Consider the following 17610-nt stretch of genomic DNA (forward strand, 5'->3'; position numbering starts at 1 on the left):
TGCTCAACTGACTGAGCCACCCAGGTGCCTCGCCATATAATCATTTTTACAAATATTTGCTATAAGCTCCTGTTAACTCCTAATCCTTGTAGTAACCTAAGTGAAGTAGAAATTAGTATTTCTTTCATACAGATGAGGAAACTGAGGCACAGAAAGAGATGAGGTGACATGCCCAAAGTTATAAAGCTTACTAAGTGGCAGCACTGGCGTTTGAACCTAGGCAGTCTGGCTCCAAAACCTGTGCTTTTAACGACTCTTGTATATTGCTGAACAGAAAGAACTTAAAGGAATAAACATATCTACAGTTGTCTCCACAGTGTCTTTTTTGACTGTCACAGTACTGGAACTCTAGTGAATTCTGTCCATTTACTTCTTTGTTCATTATTTTAGAAGAATTTGAATGGCTCCAAGAATTTGAGAGGTAGTCTTTGTGAGGCAGACGAAAAGAATCAGAATGGACTCTGGCCAAAAGAGCTTGTAGTCTAAGAGGAAGATGGGACCTGTTCAGAAATGCAAAGTAGAAGTTGGTAAAGGTCATCGTAAAAGTATACTCTGTAGCAGTTTAAAAGTGGATAAAAGTATTTATGAGTGAAGAGGTCTTACTGGAAGTATAGAGTAGTAACCGGGGTTTAAAGACTATTATATGTAGATACATGAAATTGGGACTGGAGGCAACAGTGATAAATGAAACGGAGGCAGAAAAAAATATTAGATATATTGTGGGCTCGGGAAAAGGTTAATTTTAGCTGAAGTGGGCACGTGAGAGGAGGAATTGTGAGAAACAATGTTTGGACCCTAGAATACCAAACTAGAGGGTTGAACTTGATTTATGGGCAATGGGGACCCGTTGAAGAATTAGGTGATACTTTTGGTTGATCCACAAAATAAATTAGGTAGCATGAGGTGGAGGATATTGGTATGGCAGAGAGGGCTTCTGATTTTTGCAGGGGGGAAGTTAGGACTTAGGAATATAACACTGCACATCATAGGGAAGGATTTCCAGTCTTTGCTATGTCTTTTTTTTTTTTTAATTTTTAATGTTTATTTATTTTTTGAGAGAGACAGAGTGTGAGCAGGGGAAGGGCAGGGAGAGAGGGAGACACAGCATCTGAAGCAGGCTCCAAGCTCCTAGCTGTCAGCTTGGAGCCCGATGTGGGGCTCGAACTGACGGACTGCGAAATCATGACCTGAGCCGAAGTTGGATGCATAACTGACTGAGCCACCCAGGTGCCCTTGTTGCTGTGTATTCTTAAGAGAGTGAAGCAGAGGAAAAAATGAAGTATATACATTCAGTGTAAAAGGCTGTATTTGTGGTTGTGCTTACTCTGTAGTACTTTCATTTTTGTTCTCTTTTAACCAAACTTATTTGTTCAGCTTGCTGGGGAGAATTCTCATATTAGAAACTAAACTGACTTTTCATGACCATTTAGGGCCACCCAGTGCTCCTGCAGAAGACCGTTCAGGAACACCTGACAGCATTGCTTCCTCCTCCTCTGCAGCTCACCCACCAGGAGTTCAGCCACAGCAGCCACCATATACAGGAGCTCAGACACAAGCAGGTCAGAGTGAAGGTAAAATAGAAATAAGAGCACATATTTGGGGAGGTAAATGTGTAGAGATGTTTACTGCAGCATTGTCGGTGATGATAAAGATTACATAACCATGCTATAAATACAGTTGTAAAAACTTTTGATTTACTGATAACGGTATGTTTTGGGGTTAAAACCCAAATAGAACAATTTGTCAGATATGCTTCTGATTATTGAAAAGAAGAATACCTTAAAAAGTGCTTGTATGAATATAGATACATGGCAACCAATCAGGAAGGATTCATACCAGTCACCAGTCAGTGGTAATGTCAGAGATGACCCATTGAGGTGACATTTCATATTGCATAATAATACTTAGGTGCTTCCTTTCCCTTCTTGCATCAATGTATTATTTTTGTAATTGGAGCTATTTTTAAAATAGAAGTAAAGCATAACTGTAGTTAAGTGTAATTTTTTGAAAGATAAATAGCCCTTAAATTTTTGTGCAGTTAGCAATATGTAATATGTCTTTTGTGGAAAAACAGTGTATTTTAAATCAAACTTGTCTTCTCTAAATGATGTGTCCTTGGATGAACAGTTTAATCTCTCTGGGTTTAATATTCTCTCATGGTAAATTATGAAAACTGGACAAAATTAGTGGTATTAAAAGACTGTCTCTAGTCCCAAATGAAATAGAACTGGAAAGCTCAGTATTTAAACAGATAAAGGGGTCATTACCATGGTTGAAGGGGACTGAGGGGCCACAAGCTCAGGACAGCAGGCACTGAAGTTTAAAAACTGCACATTCCACTTGAAAACAAACACCAGGTGGTGCTCTATTTGTGTATAAAAGGGTCAAGTGGTGGTATGTATTTTCAACAACAGAAGCAAGTGACTGAGTTTATTAATCATATAAAAAAAAAAAAATCTATCGCCTAAAATGAACTGAGCACTTAGGTAATAGAGTCCTAATCATCCTGTGGCTACATTTTTAGAGTTGTCCTGTTGGATGAATGCTAGTCATAGGGTCTAGCAGGTTGTATTTTGCTGATGAATGAATAGTTTGGGAAGAATTTCTTACTGCTTCAGCTTTTTCTCAACCATCCCTAGTTATAGTCTTTGTACAAAGGTGCAGCTGCCCCAAACTGGAACAAACTAGAAGCAGATGTGGACTGCAACAGAGAAAGCAGAGTTTGGGTATGAAGGGAGTTTAATGGCTCCTTATGTTACTTAAATTCCATAAAAAGGGCCTTGGGATTGAAAATATTTTTCCTAAGGATTTTACTCCTCTAATATGTTCATCAGTTCAGGTCAGCTTTCATCTCTGTTTTTAAAAAATTGCATCTTAAGCGGTGTATACTGTTGTAGAATGGCAGTTGGAGGGATAATTGTACCAAATAATGTTTGCTGTTCACTTATAAAGGAATGAGATTTAAGGCTCTGTTAATGTCTCAAATTATTTTGTTGGGTTTATTTTAATTGAAAAATTATTTTCAAGCAGGTAAAAATTTAAAAATACAATTCACAAATTCTCTCTCTTACCTCTGACCCATAGCAACCAAGTTCCTTTTTCCAGAGGCATCAGGTTAACAGTGTTCAATATGCAATGAATTCATTTAGCATGGCATTAACTGTGTACCTTGCTAAAACTTCTCTATTTTCTATTTTATTAGTTTACGTTAAAACATACACTATAAAAATTGTACAGTTATTAACACGTGACATCAATCAGTAGCGTTCTGGAGGTGAGTTTCTAGATCAGTGCTGTTCAAGAAAAAGAACAGTGGAAACCACATGTAATTTTTTTGTCACACTTAAAAAGGTTTTTAAAAAGGTAAAATTAATGTTATACATTTTACATAACCTAGTATCTGATGTATCAACATGTAATTATTAAGAAGTTACTAATGTTTTACTTTTATTTTTTTGTACTGTGTATTGGAAATCTGGGGTGTGGCACCAGTTCGAAACACTTCCAAAACATACAGTATATCGTAGTTAAGACTAGCGGCATTTCAGGTGCTTAGTAGCCATGTGGCAATTGTATTGGATAGCACAGCCCTGGCTTAATATATCAGTTATTTATAGGATGAAGTATGGTCCATTTTAATGAGTACTTTTTGACCTGTGATGTATATTGAGTCCCTGACATCACCAGTTATATCAGCCGCTGGTTATAATTTGAAGAGAAAATCAATAAAAATCCATTACTAATAATAGGTTTTAACATAGGAATTTCTTATAAGACAATATGAAATAATCTAAACTAAATCTGAGTTGTTATTTAAAGTCCATAAAAGGGACCTTGGAATTATAACTTTCCCCCCAAGGATTTTTTTTTTTTTTTTTTAATGTTTATTTACTCTTGAGACAAAGACAGAACGTGAACAGGGAAGGGGCAGAGAGAGAGGGAGAGACAGAATCCGAAACAGGCTCCAGGCCCTGAGCTGTCAGCACAGAGCCCGACGTGTGGTTCGAACCCGCGAACTGTGAGATCATGACCTGAGCTGAAGTTGGACGTTTAACCGACTGAGCCACCCAGCCACCCTGGATTTTGGTCTTAATATGTCTGATTAAAAACATATTGTTGAGCATCATGAAAAGAAACAAAATGGAGAGTATTATCCTTTTTCAGACAAAGTAGGCACCTCTGTTATTGGAAAACTATGTGCAGTTGAGTAGTTGGCCAAAAACTTTGAAGTGGTGAGGACACAGAGAAGAGCATTAAAAAATCATCAGGGAGACCAGGAGGTTTTGCTGTTTGACAAACTAACCAAAAAGGTGAAAAGGCTAGAATTAAAATATGTAAAATCTTCTGATAATAGAATGATAACTTGAATAGAAACATACACAAAAGTAGAACTAGAATAATCAACTCTACATGAGTCCATTATGCAGCTTCAACACTTACCAATGTTTTGGCATTCTATTTTAATGTATCCTCCTTGGTCCCCTTCTTTTTTTTTTTTTTTTTTTTTTTTTAATTTGCCTGAGTACTTTATTTTTTAAAGTTTATTTATTTTGAGAGAGAGAGCAGAGGGAAGCAGGGAGAGGGGGGGAGGGAGAGAATTCCAAGCTGTCTCTGTATTGTCAGCGCCAAGCCTAATGCAGGGCTCGAACCCACGAACCATACCATGAGATAACAACCTGAGCTGAAGCCAAGAGTTGTAGGCTTAACCGACTGCACCGCATAGGCACCCCTCCCTGAAGTATTTTAAATCAAATATCTCATGTTATTTTACTCAGCTATTTCAGTATGCATGTCTATACTGGTAGTTTTTCTTTTACCATAACTTCTGTGCTATTATACCTAACAAAACTGATTCTTAATGTTACATACTAGTCTATATTTGAATTTCTTTTGTCTCATAATTATCTTATTACAGTGGTGGCTAGATTCACATTTTTTATTTGATTACATGCCTTCTTTTTCTTTTCAATAGCTGTCACCCCTACATGTTTCCAAAGTTAAAAACTATGTATTTTCATTATCTATTGCTGTGTAACAATTTATCCCAAAGCATAGATACTTAAAGCTACAAACATTTATTATCTCATAGTGTTCCAAAGAGTCAGGGATCTGGGAGCAAGCGGCTTAGCTAGGTAGTTTTGTATCACAGTCTCTCATGAGGTTGCAGTCATCAGAAGCTTAATCTGAGCTAGAGTATCTACTTCTAAGATGACTCTTTCACACAGTTGTTGTCTGGAGGCTTTAGTTCCTCACATAAACCTCTCACAGCCTGCTGGGTGACCTCACGCCTTGGCAGCTTCCACCAGAGAGTCAGTGAAAGACCGAGAGAGAAAGGTAGAAGGTGGCTGTCTTTTATGACCTGTCCTCAGAAGTGTCATTGTGATTTCTGCAATATTCTATTGGTATATAGGTCAGCCTTATTGAGTGTGGGAGGGGACTACACAAGAGAGTGAATACTCCTGTGTTTATTGCTTATTGCTCTTTTGTATCGTGAGGTTAATCTTTCTTGTTTATAAAGATGTAAAGGACAGCAGGAGTCTTGTGCCTATGCTAAAGCCGTGCAGGGGGTTATCACGGAGGCTGGCTGCCACTTTGTGCAACACAGTGCAGTACGAGAAGTTTCACAATTACTCTGTGCTTCATCCTGTTCTCTTGCTGTTCTGAAATTTAGTTATGAAATACAATCTAGGATTAATGTGGTGCCTTTCAAGGTAGTTCACTCTTGTGCTACATTTTGTGCTGTAAGTCTTAAACCATGAAGAAAGCATTTAGGAAACTTTTTGTTATTGTATTTGGGAAGAGGATTAATAGTTTAAAAATAGCTAAGCAGATTTTATTTCTATCATAAAAAGCAAACAACTGCTTGCTAGAAAATAAACTGGCTCTAATAAGTACAGGCATATTTCAGTTAGTGCTGTGGTACATAGGGCTGAGCAGGGAGCCCAGTGGAGTGGGCTCTATTCCTTGAGTTCAGCCTGTGGGTGTTAGCTGCCTAGTGTACCTCAGTTTGGTGGCACTAAGATAATGTGACTTTTTTTTTTTTGAATGAGCAAACATATAATTAAAGACTTAAATATTAGATAGTAAATGCAAGTTTTATTGCTACTCTAGGCATTAGATCTAGCTAAATCCACTGTTAGAACAACAGTAAAGTAGTAGAGATGAGAAAGATGTGCACCGATAAATCTTTGCTTGTTTGGAAATTACAGGTAGTAACAGTACCCAAAAGATTTTTCCATAGGAGCTGTGCTCTCCTGATCGCAAATAGCACTCTCATTTCCCAGTTTACATCCCCATTGTCAAGCCATTTTCAAAAACGTGCAGTGAGGAACCATGTAGGCTTTATCAGATTCCGAAACATGATGGGCTAGGATATTCGGATGATGGAAAAGCAAATTGTTGCCAAATGCCATAGGAATCTCTGAGGTCTGTAATGAAAGATGTCGCATAGTTTGTTGTTACCAGAGAGTCCATTCATGTGGTAACAAAGGTTCAAACCTTTAGATGACAAATACACTGTTTTGGGAGAGATTTAGGAGCTGTCAGTTGTATTTGTTCCTTTTCTCAGATTTTTATTTTTTGTTTTTTGACTTGGTTGATTTTTACTAAACATCAGTAGTACGTATCTGTTGGTACTTGGGTTTGAAAGCATTTGTTTTTCTGGAATTTATGAAGTAACCACACTAGTGTTATTTGCTGCCCATTAGAGTTCTCTGCAGTTAATCCACAGTGGATCAGCTCCGTTTGTTCGGTTCATTCTTCTCTGTGCGTAGCATTTAAAGGGGAAACACATTCTTGTGTCTTGTTACTAAGTGTATTTATGTGTTTGGATGGGGAGAGAATTAAATGAGCCTTAAAAATATTTCTCTTTATCAAATTAAACCTGCCTCTTTTCCTTGTCTTGTCATTTTTAGGTCAGCTGTACCAGCAGTACCCGCAACAGGCCGGCTACGGTGCTCAGCAGCCACAGGCGCCGCCTCAGCCGCCACAGCAGTACGGTATTCAGTATTCAGGTGAGCACGTGTCCCCAGGGAGCTACTCGTTGGTGTTGAGCTGTTTCTATACCCATCGAACTTTAGTCCTTTCCTCTTGATTCCTTGATTTGTAATATTTACATTGTCGGAGTAGGTTTTAAGTATTTGTTTGTTGGAGGAAATAGCATTTATTTGTAAATATTTTGCATAAATACTGTAAATCAACATTTAACAGTCATAGTAGATGATTTTGTAATAACTTGTAGCGCGAAAGCATTTTTTAGCAAAATCTATGTTGTATGATACAGTCTTATGATTAGCTCTTAGTGACTTAGAACTGCAAAAATGCAAGATTTTTTTTCCTCATATGTAACACATAATTCCAGGGTACTGTAAAAATAATAGTAGTTTCCTCATACATGAAAAGGCAGTCTTATTAAATAAGAACTAAATTAAGCTACTTAGGTTTTTAAATCTCCAAAAAAGTATGTAGGCATACCAAAAAACAGGCCAAAAAAATAGACTTGTGTCAAATGTAATCCAGGCAGCAAAGAATGTTGAATATAGATGTTGTAGACAGGCATCCTAGGTATTTTCTTTTACCTTCTGTCCACTAAAGATTATCCATATTTAAATATCAAATCTCTTTAGTGTAGCTTTGACTGTGATAGTTATAGATCAGGTAATTTTACTTTTGTTAAAACAGAGTTTCTGTTCCACTCATGTTTCACAGCCAAAGATTTAAGTATCAAAATTTCAACTGTAATTAAAAGTAACTTATATAAGGTGAATATTACCTAAATTCTATTTTATAGAGTTCTATAGTATCATTTAGAGTAGGAGTTAGCAAATTGTAGCCCACAGGCCAAATATGGCCTGTCACTTGTTTTTGTGTATTAAGTTTTATTGGAATACATCAACACCCATTCATTTCATGCTGTTGCTCCTTGGCACTGTAATGGCAGAGCTGAGTAGTTGTAACAGAGATTGTGTGGCCCACAGAACCTAGAATGTTTACTCTCAGGCTGTTCACAGGAAAACAAACAAACAAAAAACTGTGTCATGCCTCTTGAACTAGAATTTTATCTATCTTAGTTGGAGTTTGGTATATTTTAATGCAGATAGCAATTTTTATTTGGATTATGTTTGCTGTAGAGTGATTTAACCTGTAGCTGTTAGTTTTTAATTATGTAAAGTAGGTGAGATGAATTTAAGCTTGGATTATTATATTAAGGGAAGTTATTTCAGGTTTCCTTTAAAGTTGTAGTGTTACAAATTATGTAACTTGTAGAAATAATAGAGCTGAAAAGACCTAGTCCTCATTCTAGTCCAGGGGATTTCAGCCCCCTCTGTGCTGGTGCCTGGACTCTACTCCCAGATATTTTGTTTCAGGTTAGGAGTGAGACTTAGGCTTTGGTATTTTAAAAAAGCAAAGCACGTCATTCTAAAGTGCAGCCAGGTTTTTTATTTTTTGTCCTTGTCTCACCCACTCATTGTATAAACGAGACAACTGGTTCAGAGAGGTTGTGACATGCAAGCATTCAGTGGGGAAGCTGTATCAGAACCAGTGTACCTGACTTTGCTGTTCATTACTTATATCATGCTGCATTCTCCAACCTAGTCCAGTGGTGGCAGACTTGCCTGCCATAAAAGTCTAGATAGTAAATATTTTAGACTTTGTGGATCATATGATCCCTTGCCCTATACTAATTAACTTTAAAAAGTCCCATAATTTCCATTCCTTGAGATTTTTGTTCTTCGCCAAACTTGTTTTTCAAGGGTGAGGGTGGGGGTGGGAGGGAAACTGTACACAAAAAGAAGCATTGCCACATTATGATCAAAGACTAGAAGGTTGCTAATGAAAAATGCATCTTAGGCCCATCATCATTCCTGCTATTGAGAAATAATTAAGGATCTGGTTGTTTCCAGACTCAGTTAAAAAGCCAGTCTAGATTTCAATTGCCAGGATGAAAAGGCAGCATTTTTTTGCTCATAGTCTTAACTTATCTAGACATTTTCAGTAAAATAGCTGATCCTTCTGTCTCTCCAAGAATTTACCGTAAAAAATTAAGCAAGTTTTAATGTAGAAGTTAGGAGAAGTTGTATAACATTGAAGATTTTATCATGAGTTGACTTCAGTATTTGGTACCATAAGTAAAATGACTTGATTTACTTATTAAAAGTTAAGCTTGTTCTTAATGATTTTAGTAGGGCCTTCTTCACATGAGTAAAATTTAGTTTTCCAATTATCATCTTTGTATTTCTGATCCCACTAGTCCTATTAACTTGAATTTGGGAGATGTGGAAATAGTCAACTAAGTACTCTGCTTGGAGACTGTAAGTGGTGGTGGTAACATTGGACCATTTTTGACACTTTTGGTTTGGCAGTTTCCCTTTGACCTTTCCAGTTTTATTCATGGACTATGTCAAAAAGGTTTCTTTCATGAGTAAATTTTGAACCCAGGTTCAAGGTGAGTTCAGAATATACTCAAATTCATTCAATCCTTTTTTTTTTTTAATGCAGGGTTGTACATATTTTAATAATTTTCTTATGTATCTGGTATTTAATGCTGACAGGATTCCAGTCATTGGAGAGGTTTCATTGCAAGTAGCTGCAGGTGTGTTTCATGGTAGAGATAAAAGTTTTTAGTGAAGCAGACTTGTTCTTTTAAAAAAAATTTACATCCTAGTAAATAATGAATATAGATGTTGATATTGTGGGGCGATATGGTATGCTTTTTGTGTGTTATGCTGTTAACTTCAGTCAAAGTGTAAAGGCAAAACATCAGATACCAAATATAAAAGAAATGAAGGATTTGTAGGATTGTGAAAATGGTTACTTAATGTTTATTCTTAAATGGCTTAGTTTTTATAGAGTGAATAAACCTTAAAGCATCTCATTACCACAGTAAGATGTATTTGTAGCACCACTGCTTCATTTAAAAATATTGTCTGCAATGTGTTTTTACTTGATACAGTTGTTAAATAGGCCTCCCCTCCATGCCAGGTTAATGACTAACTTTATATTCCTGCGTTTATCATTTGAGCATCTGTTCTTATTAGGATTATGCTAGAACAGGTATTTGCTCTCAGGGATTAAGTCGTGCAGAAACATAATGAAGACATATGCATATATTGGTTTCCATTTAAGATTAGAGCGTTGTAAGAAATTGTTTAGGCAATACCTTTTTGCTACTACTTGGTTTTGAAGTAATATTATATGATGGAATCTACGCTACTTGTTACATAAATACTTAGGAATAAGTTTAAATTTCTCCTCTTTTTTGGTCCATTACAGTAAGACTAATTCTCTGGAAAATTTTCACCAAAAGAAAAATAAGGTATATGTGTACTTTATTTTGCCTTTTCAGCAGGTTATAGTCAGCAGACTGGACCCCAGCAGCCTCAGCAGTTCCAGGGATATGGCCAGCAACCAACTTCCCAGGCACCGGCTCCTGCCTTTGCGGGTCAGCCTCAACAACTGCCTGCTCAACCACCGCAGCAGTACCAGGCGAGCAGTTACCCTTCACAAACTTACACTACCCAAACTTCTCAGCCTACCAGTTACACTGTGGCCCCTGCCTCACAGCCTGGAATGGCTCCAAGCCAACCCGGGGCCTATCAGCCGAGACCGGGTTTTACTCCACCTCCTGGAAGTACTATGGCTCCACCTCCTAGTGGGCCTAACCCTTATGCACGTACCCGCCCTCCCTTTGGTCAGGGCTATACCCAACCTGGACCTGGTTATCGATAAAGAGGCTCAGCTACACTGATTAATGTAGCTGCTAGCTTATTTGCCCAAAAGACTCCAGTACTACTATTTTAATTTGTATTGAAGTCCAGAAATTTAAAAAGCAGAGCATTTTTTGATATCATTGTTGCTGTTAATTGAAAGTATAATTTGCTAGAACACAAAAAGACCAAAATGAAAGTTTTTTTCTTCCCTTGCTTAAAAGTGTAGCAGCTGCCTAGTTATTTTGGAACACTACTCTGACGTGTGTAAAGTGATTGACTTTCTAGCTTGCCTTGTCTGGAGGATATTAAAACGCTAGGTTGAAGTTTAGCCATCTTACTTGGCTTTTTATTATTAACATGATGTACTAAAGTAGATCCCTTTGAGAAGACAACTAGGTATTATGTATAAAATGTAACATTGATAGGTTAATAAAGACAATTGAATCCATTAGTGGTCTTGTATATGTCAATGAAAAAACTACATGAGCGAAATCCTTTTTGATGTTTGGTCTGTTAAGTGTAGACATTTGTTTTTTGTCCTGACTTTAAAAGAAATGCATTTAATAATCATTGGCTTAAAACCATGACACTTAGTTATTCAGAATCCACCCAACCCCCCCCGTATCTAACTTTGTGATTTTTCCTTAGATGAATCATTCAGAAATGAAGAACTCAGTCTTAAAAAAACTACATCTCTTTATTGCAGTTTATACTTGCTTAAAAAATACAAAATATAGCACTGATAAAATTGAAGCATGATGGAGAGCAGAGGAAAGGTCCTTTCAGAATAAGGGCAACGAGGCAGCATTCTCCTATCCTCCAAATGAAGGACTTTTTTACAACAGATTTTCATTACAGGTTGAGTTAGACAAAATTATGAAAACATCATCTGATACATTCGTGCATAGAGGTCTTATGTATAAAAGTAGAGTACATATCCTGTAAAATGGTAGGGAAGACTTCACATTCAGACTCTACATACAGCTTCATTAGAATTATATTAAAAATAATATAAAGGCAGTTGCTTAACGGGACAGTTTGACAAAGTACATTCAGACATTGTAACACATTTATGGGTAGAAAGAAAATGGGTGTTTTGAAATTGAATGTCAGATATTCAGTTTGCAGCTGAAGTCAAATTTCCTGCTTCAAACAATATTTTCAGTAATTTGCAAAGATTTAAGGAAATGTTTATCAGCATGAATGGTTAACTACTGAAATGCTTCAGAAAAGCTGTTTAGCTATTGCTAAAAGTTTGAACTTTAAATAAACATGAATATTAGGACCCTCCCCCTCCCCGATACAAATGCTGAAGATAATTTGATCTAATAAGTTAAACCAAGTTGAGATTTATGGAATTAACTCACCAGTAAGAAGACTACACTTTAATAAAAGTAAATATTTTTTAAAAAGTATATTAGTTTTTGATGTTAAATTTGTTATAAAAGTATCTCAAAACATCATTACAACAGTGTGATAAATAATATACAAATGATCTCTTAAAATACCATGAATAGGGAGCCAGCTTCCCTAAAAATGTTATTGTTAATGTCAATATCTTGTTTTCTTAAAATGATTTTGTAAAACCTGATAAATATTCTCAGCAGTCTAATAAACATCTACTATTGCTATTAAACTTTAATACATAGTAAACATAACAGCTTTAAATGAATGTGACAAATACTATAGCGTTTCCAATTGTTTTTTGCCGTGATAGAACAGAAGGCACTTTTGAACATGATTGCAGCATCTACCATTTTCCAGGAATTGTGGTCCCACATTCATACCACTGGACATAATTGATTTGGGTGTGACCACCTATTTCTCCAAATTGGACAGGTTCCTGGCGAACTGCTCTGAAATAACCTAAGAAGGAAAATGATTTTATTTTAATAGCTGCTCTGTTTTGGCCGTCACCACTCACAGACTGAAGGGTGTCACTGAATGGTTGAATGCTGCTCTAGGTGAAGCAAAGTATTTTAGAAAATAGGTGGTAATAGAGACCCTGGTGTCTTTACTAAGATAGTAATGGCTGGCTAAACAGGAGGGGCACCTGGAACTCTTCTGATACCTGCCTACGTGTTGGGATGAGCTGGTTGGTAGTGCCTGAGAGACCAAGCTGAAAGCGGGTAGGAGTCAGAGGGGTTTTTTGTTCTGAGTGTCTTGGCCACGTTCAGTATACTCTCTGCATCTTTTGTGAAAGTGTTCTTTCTGCACATTACAGACTAGTGGTCTGTGAAGAAGTGACCAGTAAAGGTGGTGTTTACCACAGTGTTAGGAAACAAAGGGTCATTCTAAGAATGCTAAATTTCTAAAAATTAAATGTAGATGAAATCTTCCTTTAAGGATGCTACATCAAATGATTTCAAATTTTGCTGTGAATGTAAATGTTAGGGCAATACACACAATTTGCAGTATGTTTCATATCCAAATCGTAAGAGGCAGCAGTTTCAACTTCTAGTAAAAGATGACTTAAAAGCCAGTGAACAAAACGTGTTGCTGAAAAGACTAGTCAAATAATTTAAAAACCTCTTAGTGATTCCTGAGTAATGTGGACATTTAATTTGCTCTCTCCTGCCCTGCCTGGATAATGATTAAATTTTCAGTCTTTTGAATTCTCGAGGAACTTAATGCTAATATGTCTTCAGCTAGTTACAGTGGTTATTCATTACTCACCAGAATTGTTCAATTTTAATTATGTTTATATAATGACTTCTAAGGCAAATAATAAGGGAATAAAAAAACGCCAGTGTGCTCGGTATGACAAAAGTAATACAAGAGTGATTTAAGATTGGTAAATACTACTCTTTTATAGCTGTTTTTGCAAATTCAGGTGTTCTTGGAGTAAAATGCCTTTAATAGATTTCCGTGTGTAATTTCCTTTAGCTCTAAGGAGTAAAGTCTTAAGGACTGGGAGGTAATTTGAGAAATTTCTATTAAGGTCTTACGTGAAGATCTTTTTTTCTAGTCAGATAATTAGAGCAGCAATACTGTAGAATAATTTTTAAAATGATTGCTTTCCTCAGCTTGAATTCTCTTTGTAAAATCCTCTGGCTTAGGAGGAAGCTCAGAAAACATACCTTCTTTGGTGGGTAACTGGTCAGAAGTTAGTTGCTGTCCTGTGCGGCCATCCAAAAACGAATCCACAAACTGGCAGTGATCTTCTCCATGGCCTCTCTGATCGCCTATGTTATAAAATTTTCCTGAGGAACCGGAAATTAAAAGCATCATAAAGTGATACTATCTTTGATAAAGGATAATTCTGAAATAATCAATTTTTTTCAGATAAAGTCTTCCCTGCTTCTGTACTCCCCCCCCCCTCCCCCCTGCCAGTTCAAGCCATCAGTGTCTTTTCACTGAAGTATGGAGTAAGTCTTCAGCTGGCACCACTGCTTTTACTCGTCTCTCTTACTCCTCTCCCTCTTCTCCCAGAGATCAGTCATCTCTTTAAAATGCAGCTCAGATAATGTTACCCCCCTTCATAAATCTCTCCTGCAGTCAGTCTCCTATTCAAAAGAGAACCCATGATTTTATGCCTGCCTGCCTGACCTTCCCCTTACTACACCTGAGCCACACTAGTGGGAACTGGCTAGGCGTGTTCTGGCAGAGGCCTTTGCATTTCTCTTCCTTCTCCCTCTAGTGCTTCATTCCTACATTTTTGCTCGGGTGATTCCTTCTAGTTTTCTTTTTAGCACAAATCTTAGCTTTTCAGAGAGACCATTCCAGCTAAAGGAGCTTCCGTTGGGCCATTTTCTCTCACCTCTTTTAATTTTTCTGTACATAGTTGTCTGTCTCTACTAAATTGTAAGCTGCTAGAAAGCAGGAATCAGGTTTGTTTACTGGTTTGTCCCCAGCACCTAGAAAACATCTGAACACAGTAGCTGCTTATTGAGTGCCTGAACAAATGTCTGCCTTTCCATGGTGAGGCCAGCCTTGTTTAAAATTTTTACTGTATGAGTATATGAGAGAACATGGTAACCATGCACTGATCAGGTCTGGATCAAGGATTTATAACCCTTTTGGTCAGGTGTTTTGATCTGGTCTCTGATAGACTTAAAACATTAAATCTGTCCTATTCCTTCCATGATTATTGTTTCACTCATTTTATTATCAGTAGGCTTGTCTGTCTTTGGTGGCTGTAACAAAATGGAACTTTGATATGGCCAAGTGCCTTTACATTCAAATTTGCCATGGTGGTTTTGTTTCAAGTTGCATTTTCATTATTTACATTCTAATAGCATATCTCGAATCCCAGGCTAAGTATTCCAGGACTATCTTGCTCAAAAAGAAAAAAATTGCTCAAAAGAAAAGTAATGGCTGGAGCTGTCCATAGAAAAGGCTAAGTTACAGAATGCTGTAAAGCATTCCCTGAAGGACAAGGCTCAAAACAGAGCTGGGAGCCCCACTTACCTGTGAGGGAGTCACTCAGATAAATCTTGTATCTGAGAGAGTTGCACAGCTGCACCCCTACAAACTTTTTATACCATGTCCGTTTGACATACTGTTTGCCCTTACATTCTGAGTAAGAGTCTGAATTAAAGGGTCTTTCGGTCCAGATGGCATCTCTTCCTGCTACAGAAGGAGAACACATGGTTTGAGGTTAGCATCCAACTTTGCTTATTGAAGAGCCGTCCTAAATGCTTTTTTGTTTTGTTTTGTTTCTAAATGTTTATTTTTGAGAGAGTGCAAGCAAGGGCAGCAAGAGGGGATAGAGGATCCAAAGCAGGCTCTGCGCTGCCAGACTGACAGCAGTGAAGCACAAGATCACGACCTGAGCCAAAGTTGGACACTCAACTGACTGAGCCACCCAGGTGCCCCAGTCCTAAATGCTTTTTAGAAAGCAGTTTGCAAAGTTCATTGTCAACTTGCTGATAACCTGGTTTTCTACAATGCTAAATATTAGACTCAAACCATTCTATGAGTTTAAACATATAAACCCCTAATTAAGTTCCTGTCACTAGTGAGAGAAGTGGTGTGTTTAGGTGTTGAGTGTAGACCAGCATCCCTTTAGGAGCAAATTTAAGATTTTGTTGCTTTGTTTTGGTAGCAGTATATAATTTAAACAGCTGCTTTAATGTGACTCGCTATTAAAGGTGGAAATGAAGTTGTTCTGTCGTGACTTAACAAATTTTGAGCTGGCCTCGCACACGAATGACAGGGAGTTTCAAAATATCCAACTTGTTCCCCCAAAATCCTAGGTTCTCAATGTTAGTGAATGTTTTAGGTAAGTATTTGCACCTGGCTGATATTCTAAGACTAAATGGATGAAAATGAAATCATGACCAAAACTCTGCCATGCCTGTTTAGTTGAATCAGTTTAGAAAAGCATGTGTTGTGTTCACACTGACACAGGTACTTACCAGAAACTGGCTCGCTGACTCTTGGGTCCGCTGAAGAGAAATAGCAAACACAGAGTCAGATGTTACTAGGTAAGCCCTGGTGTTTCGGTGGCAGAGTGAAGAAGGTGGACGCTTACAGTCAAGTCTGACTTGCAAAGTGGTACACTCTTGCTAAAGACAATTTGAAGGGGTGTTTTGGAATTGTTCTCCATTGGACAGTCTTCTGCCAGGTACTCAGCTGCATCTTTTGGAATTTTTTGTTGCTCTTCAAGCGCTCATTCCATTTTAAAGCTTCCTCTTTTAAATTCAGACAGAAAACTATTGATGGTAAAATTACCAAAATGCCATGACGTACAGTTGGTGTAAAAATTACACAAATAATGCTGTGAGTATAGATTTATCTTTCAAAGGAATTGGAATGTAGGTCAGAAAATTTCACAGCTGTTTATCAAAAAATTATCAAATTCCCTTTCTGGAGGTAGCACGGCTCAGTGTGTCTGATGTTTTGATTCTAGGCTTGGGTTTTAAGCATACAGAGGAGCATTTGTTCAGTTTGTAAGTATAGATCCCCCCCCCCCTCCTTTTTTTTTTGTTAGAGAAAGAGCACATGAGCACATTTGTGTGCAGGAGTGGGGGAAGACTAGAGGGAAGGGAGGGGGGAGGAATCTTAAGCAGGTTCCATGCCTAACATGGGGCTCCATCTCATGATGGTGAGAGATCATGACCTGAGTGGAAATCAAGTCAGAGGCTTAATAGACTGAGCTACCCAGGAGCCCACTTTTTATCTTTTAAACTGATATGCCTTTTTTTGACATCAAAATAAGTGAGAAAAAAATGTAAGTAGTATTTTCTTAAAGCTACTTTGATCAATTTGTTTTGAAATTCAAGAAACTATACACCATGTTTATTTAGCTGAATTTCAAATTGCATATGAATCTCCATATGCAAAACATTGAGGCTCTTTACATCCTTGATTTGGGAATTGATGTGATTACCTGATTCAGTACTGAATGCCACCGTGTTGCTGGCTGGGCCTTCTCCAAGTGGGTTTTTGGGTTTCACCTGGAATTCATAGCTGTGTGGGAGAGAAATTTTAAAAAATGTGATATATCCTTTAGAGGTGGGAAACAATATTCCTTCCTAATTCTATTTTGAAATCATGAGGACGGTGAATACACATATATTCTCGAAGCAGCATGAGGAAAGAAAAAGTACTTGTCAAACAGTCTAGGCTAGGCCTTATGTCTTTACATTAAAAAAACAAAACAAAATAAAACTAAATCCCTTGGAGTTGTAGGTATGTTTGATTCTATGCTTAAGAATTATGCATTAACTTACTACGCAATATTTGGCAAATTTCATTCAAAGAATACAGAGAGCAAATCCTCTTAAGAAATTCAGGCAGTAAAGCTGTTTGCCATTTGCCTGAAACTAAGTTCCTTTTAACAGCACACTTAGCAGGAAAAGTAATTTTGAATGTAAAACCAACTTGAATCAGCTATTTTGAATCTCAAATTTGTACAAGGCTTTTGGGATATAATTACCATTTTTGAGAAGTTTGT

At 37.3% G+C, this 17610-nt stretch overlaps 2 protein-coding genes across 45 annotated transcripts in view; one reads left to right on the top strand and one right to left on the bottom strand.

Moving 5' to 3' along the window:
* Positions 1-11157, top strand: part of TFG (trafficking from ER to golgi regulator) — a 33241-nt gene extending 22084 nt beyond the window's left edge. The window contains exons 6-8 of one of the 4 annotated variants that reach the window (XM_011285975.4): positions 1431-1571; positions 6915-7013; positions 10349-11157. In XM_011285975.4, the coding sequence (XP_011284277.1) occupies positions 1431-1571; positions 6915-7013; positions 10349-10728 (620 nt within the window). In that variant the 3' untranslated portion in view covers positions 10729-11157. Of the gene's footprint in view, positions 1-1430; positions 1572-6914; positions 7014-10345 lie in introns of all 4 variants that reach the window. The other 3 variants (XM_019839622.3, XM_006936010.4, XM_006936011.4) reach the window with 3 other exon arrangements.
* A 230-nt stretch (positions 11158-11387) lies between these two features.
* Positions 11388-17610, bottom strand: part of ABI3BP (ABI family member 3 binding protein) — a 264235-nt gene continuing 258012 nt past the window's right edge. For all 41 annotated transcript variants that reach the window (XM_045036832.1, XM_045036856.1, XM_045036855.1 and 38 more), the window contains 5 exons: positions 17044-17123; positions 16070-16099; positions 15120-15281; positions 13790-13912; positions 11388-12575 (listed from right to left, as the gene is read on the bottom strand). In XM_045036832.1, the coding sequence (XP_044892767.1) occupies positions 12460-12575; positions 13790-13912; positions 15120-15281; positions 16070-16099; positions 17044-17123 (511 nt within the window). In that variant the 3' untranslated portion in view covers positions 11388-12459. The remainder of the gene's footprint in view (positions 12576-13789; positions 13913-15119; positions 15282-16069; positions 16100-17043; positions 17124-17610) is intronic.

This window comes from Felis catus, chromosome C2 (genome assembly GCF_018350175.1).
Source record: "Felis catus isolate Fca126 chromosome C2, F.catus_Fca126_mat1.0, whole genome shotgun sequence".
NCBI classification, from domain to species: Eukaryota; Metazoa; Chordata; class Mammalia; order Carnivora; family Felidae; genus Felis; species Felis catus.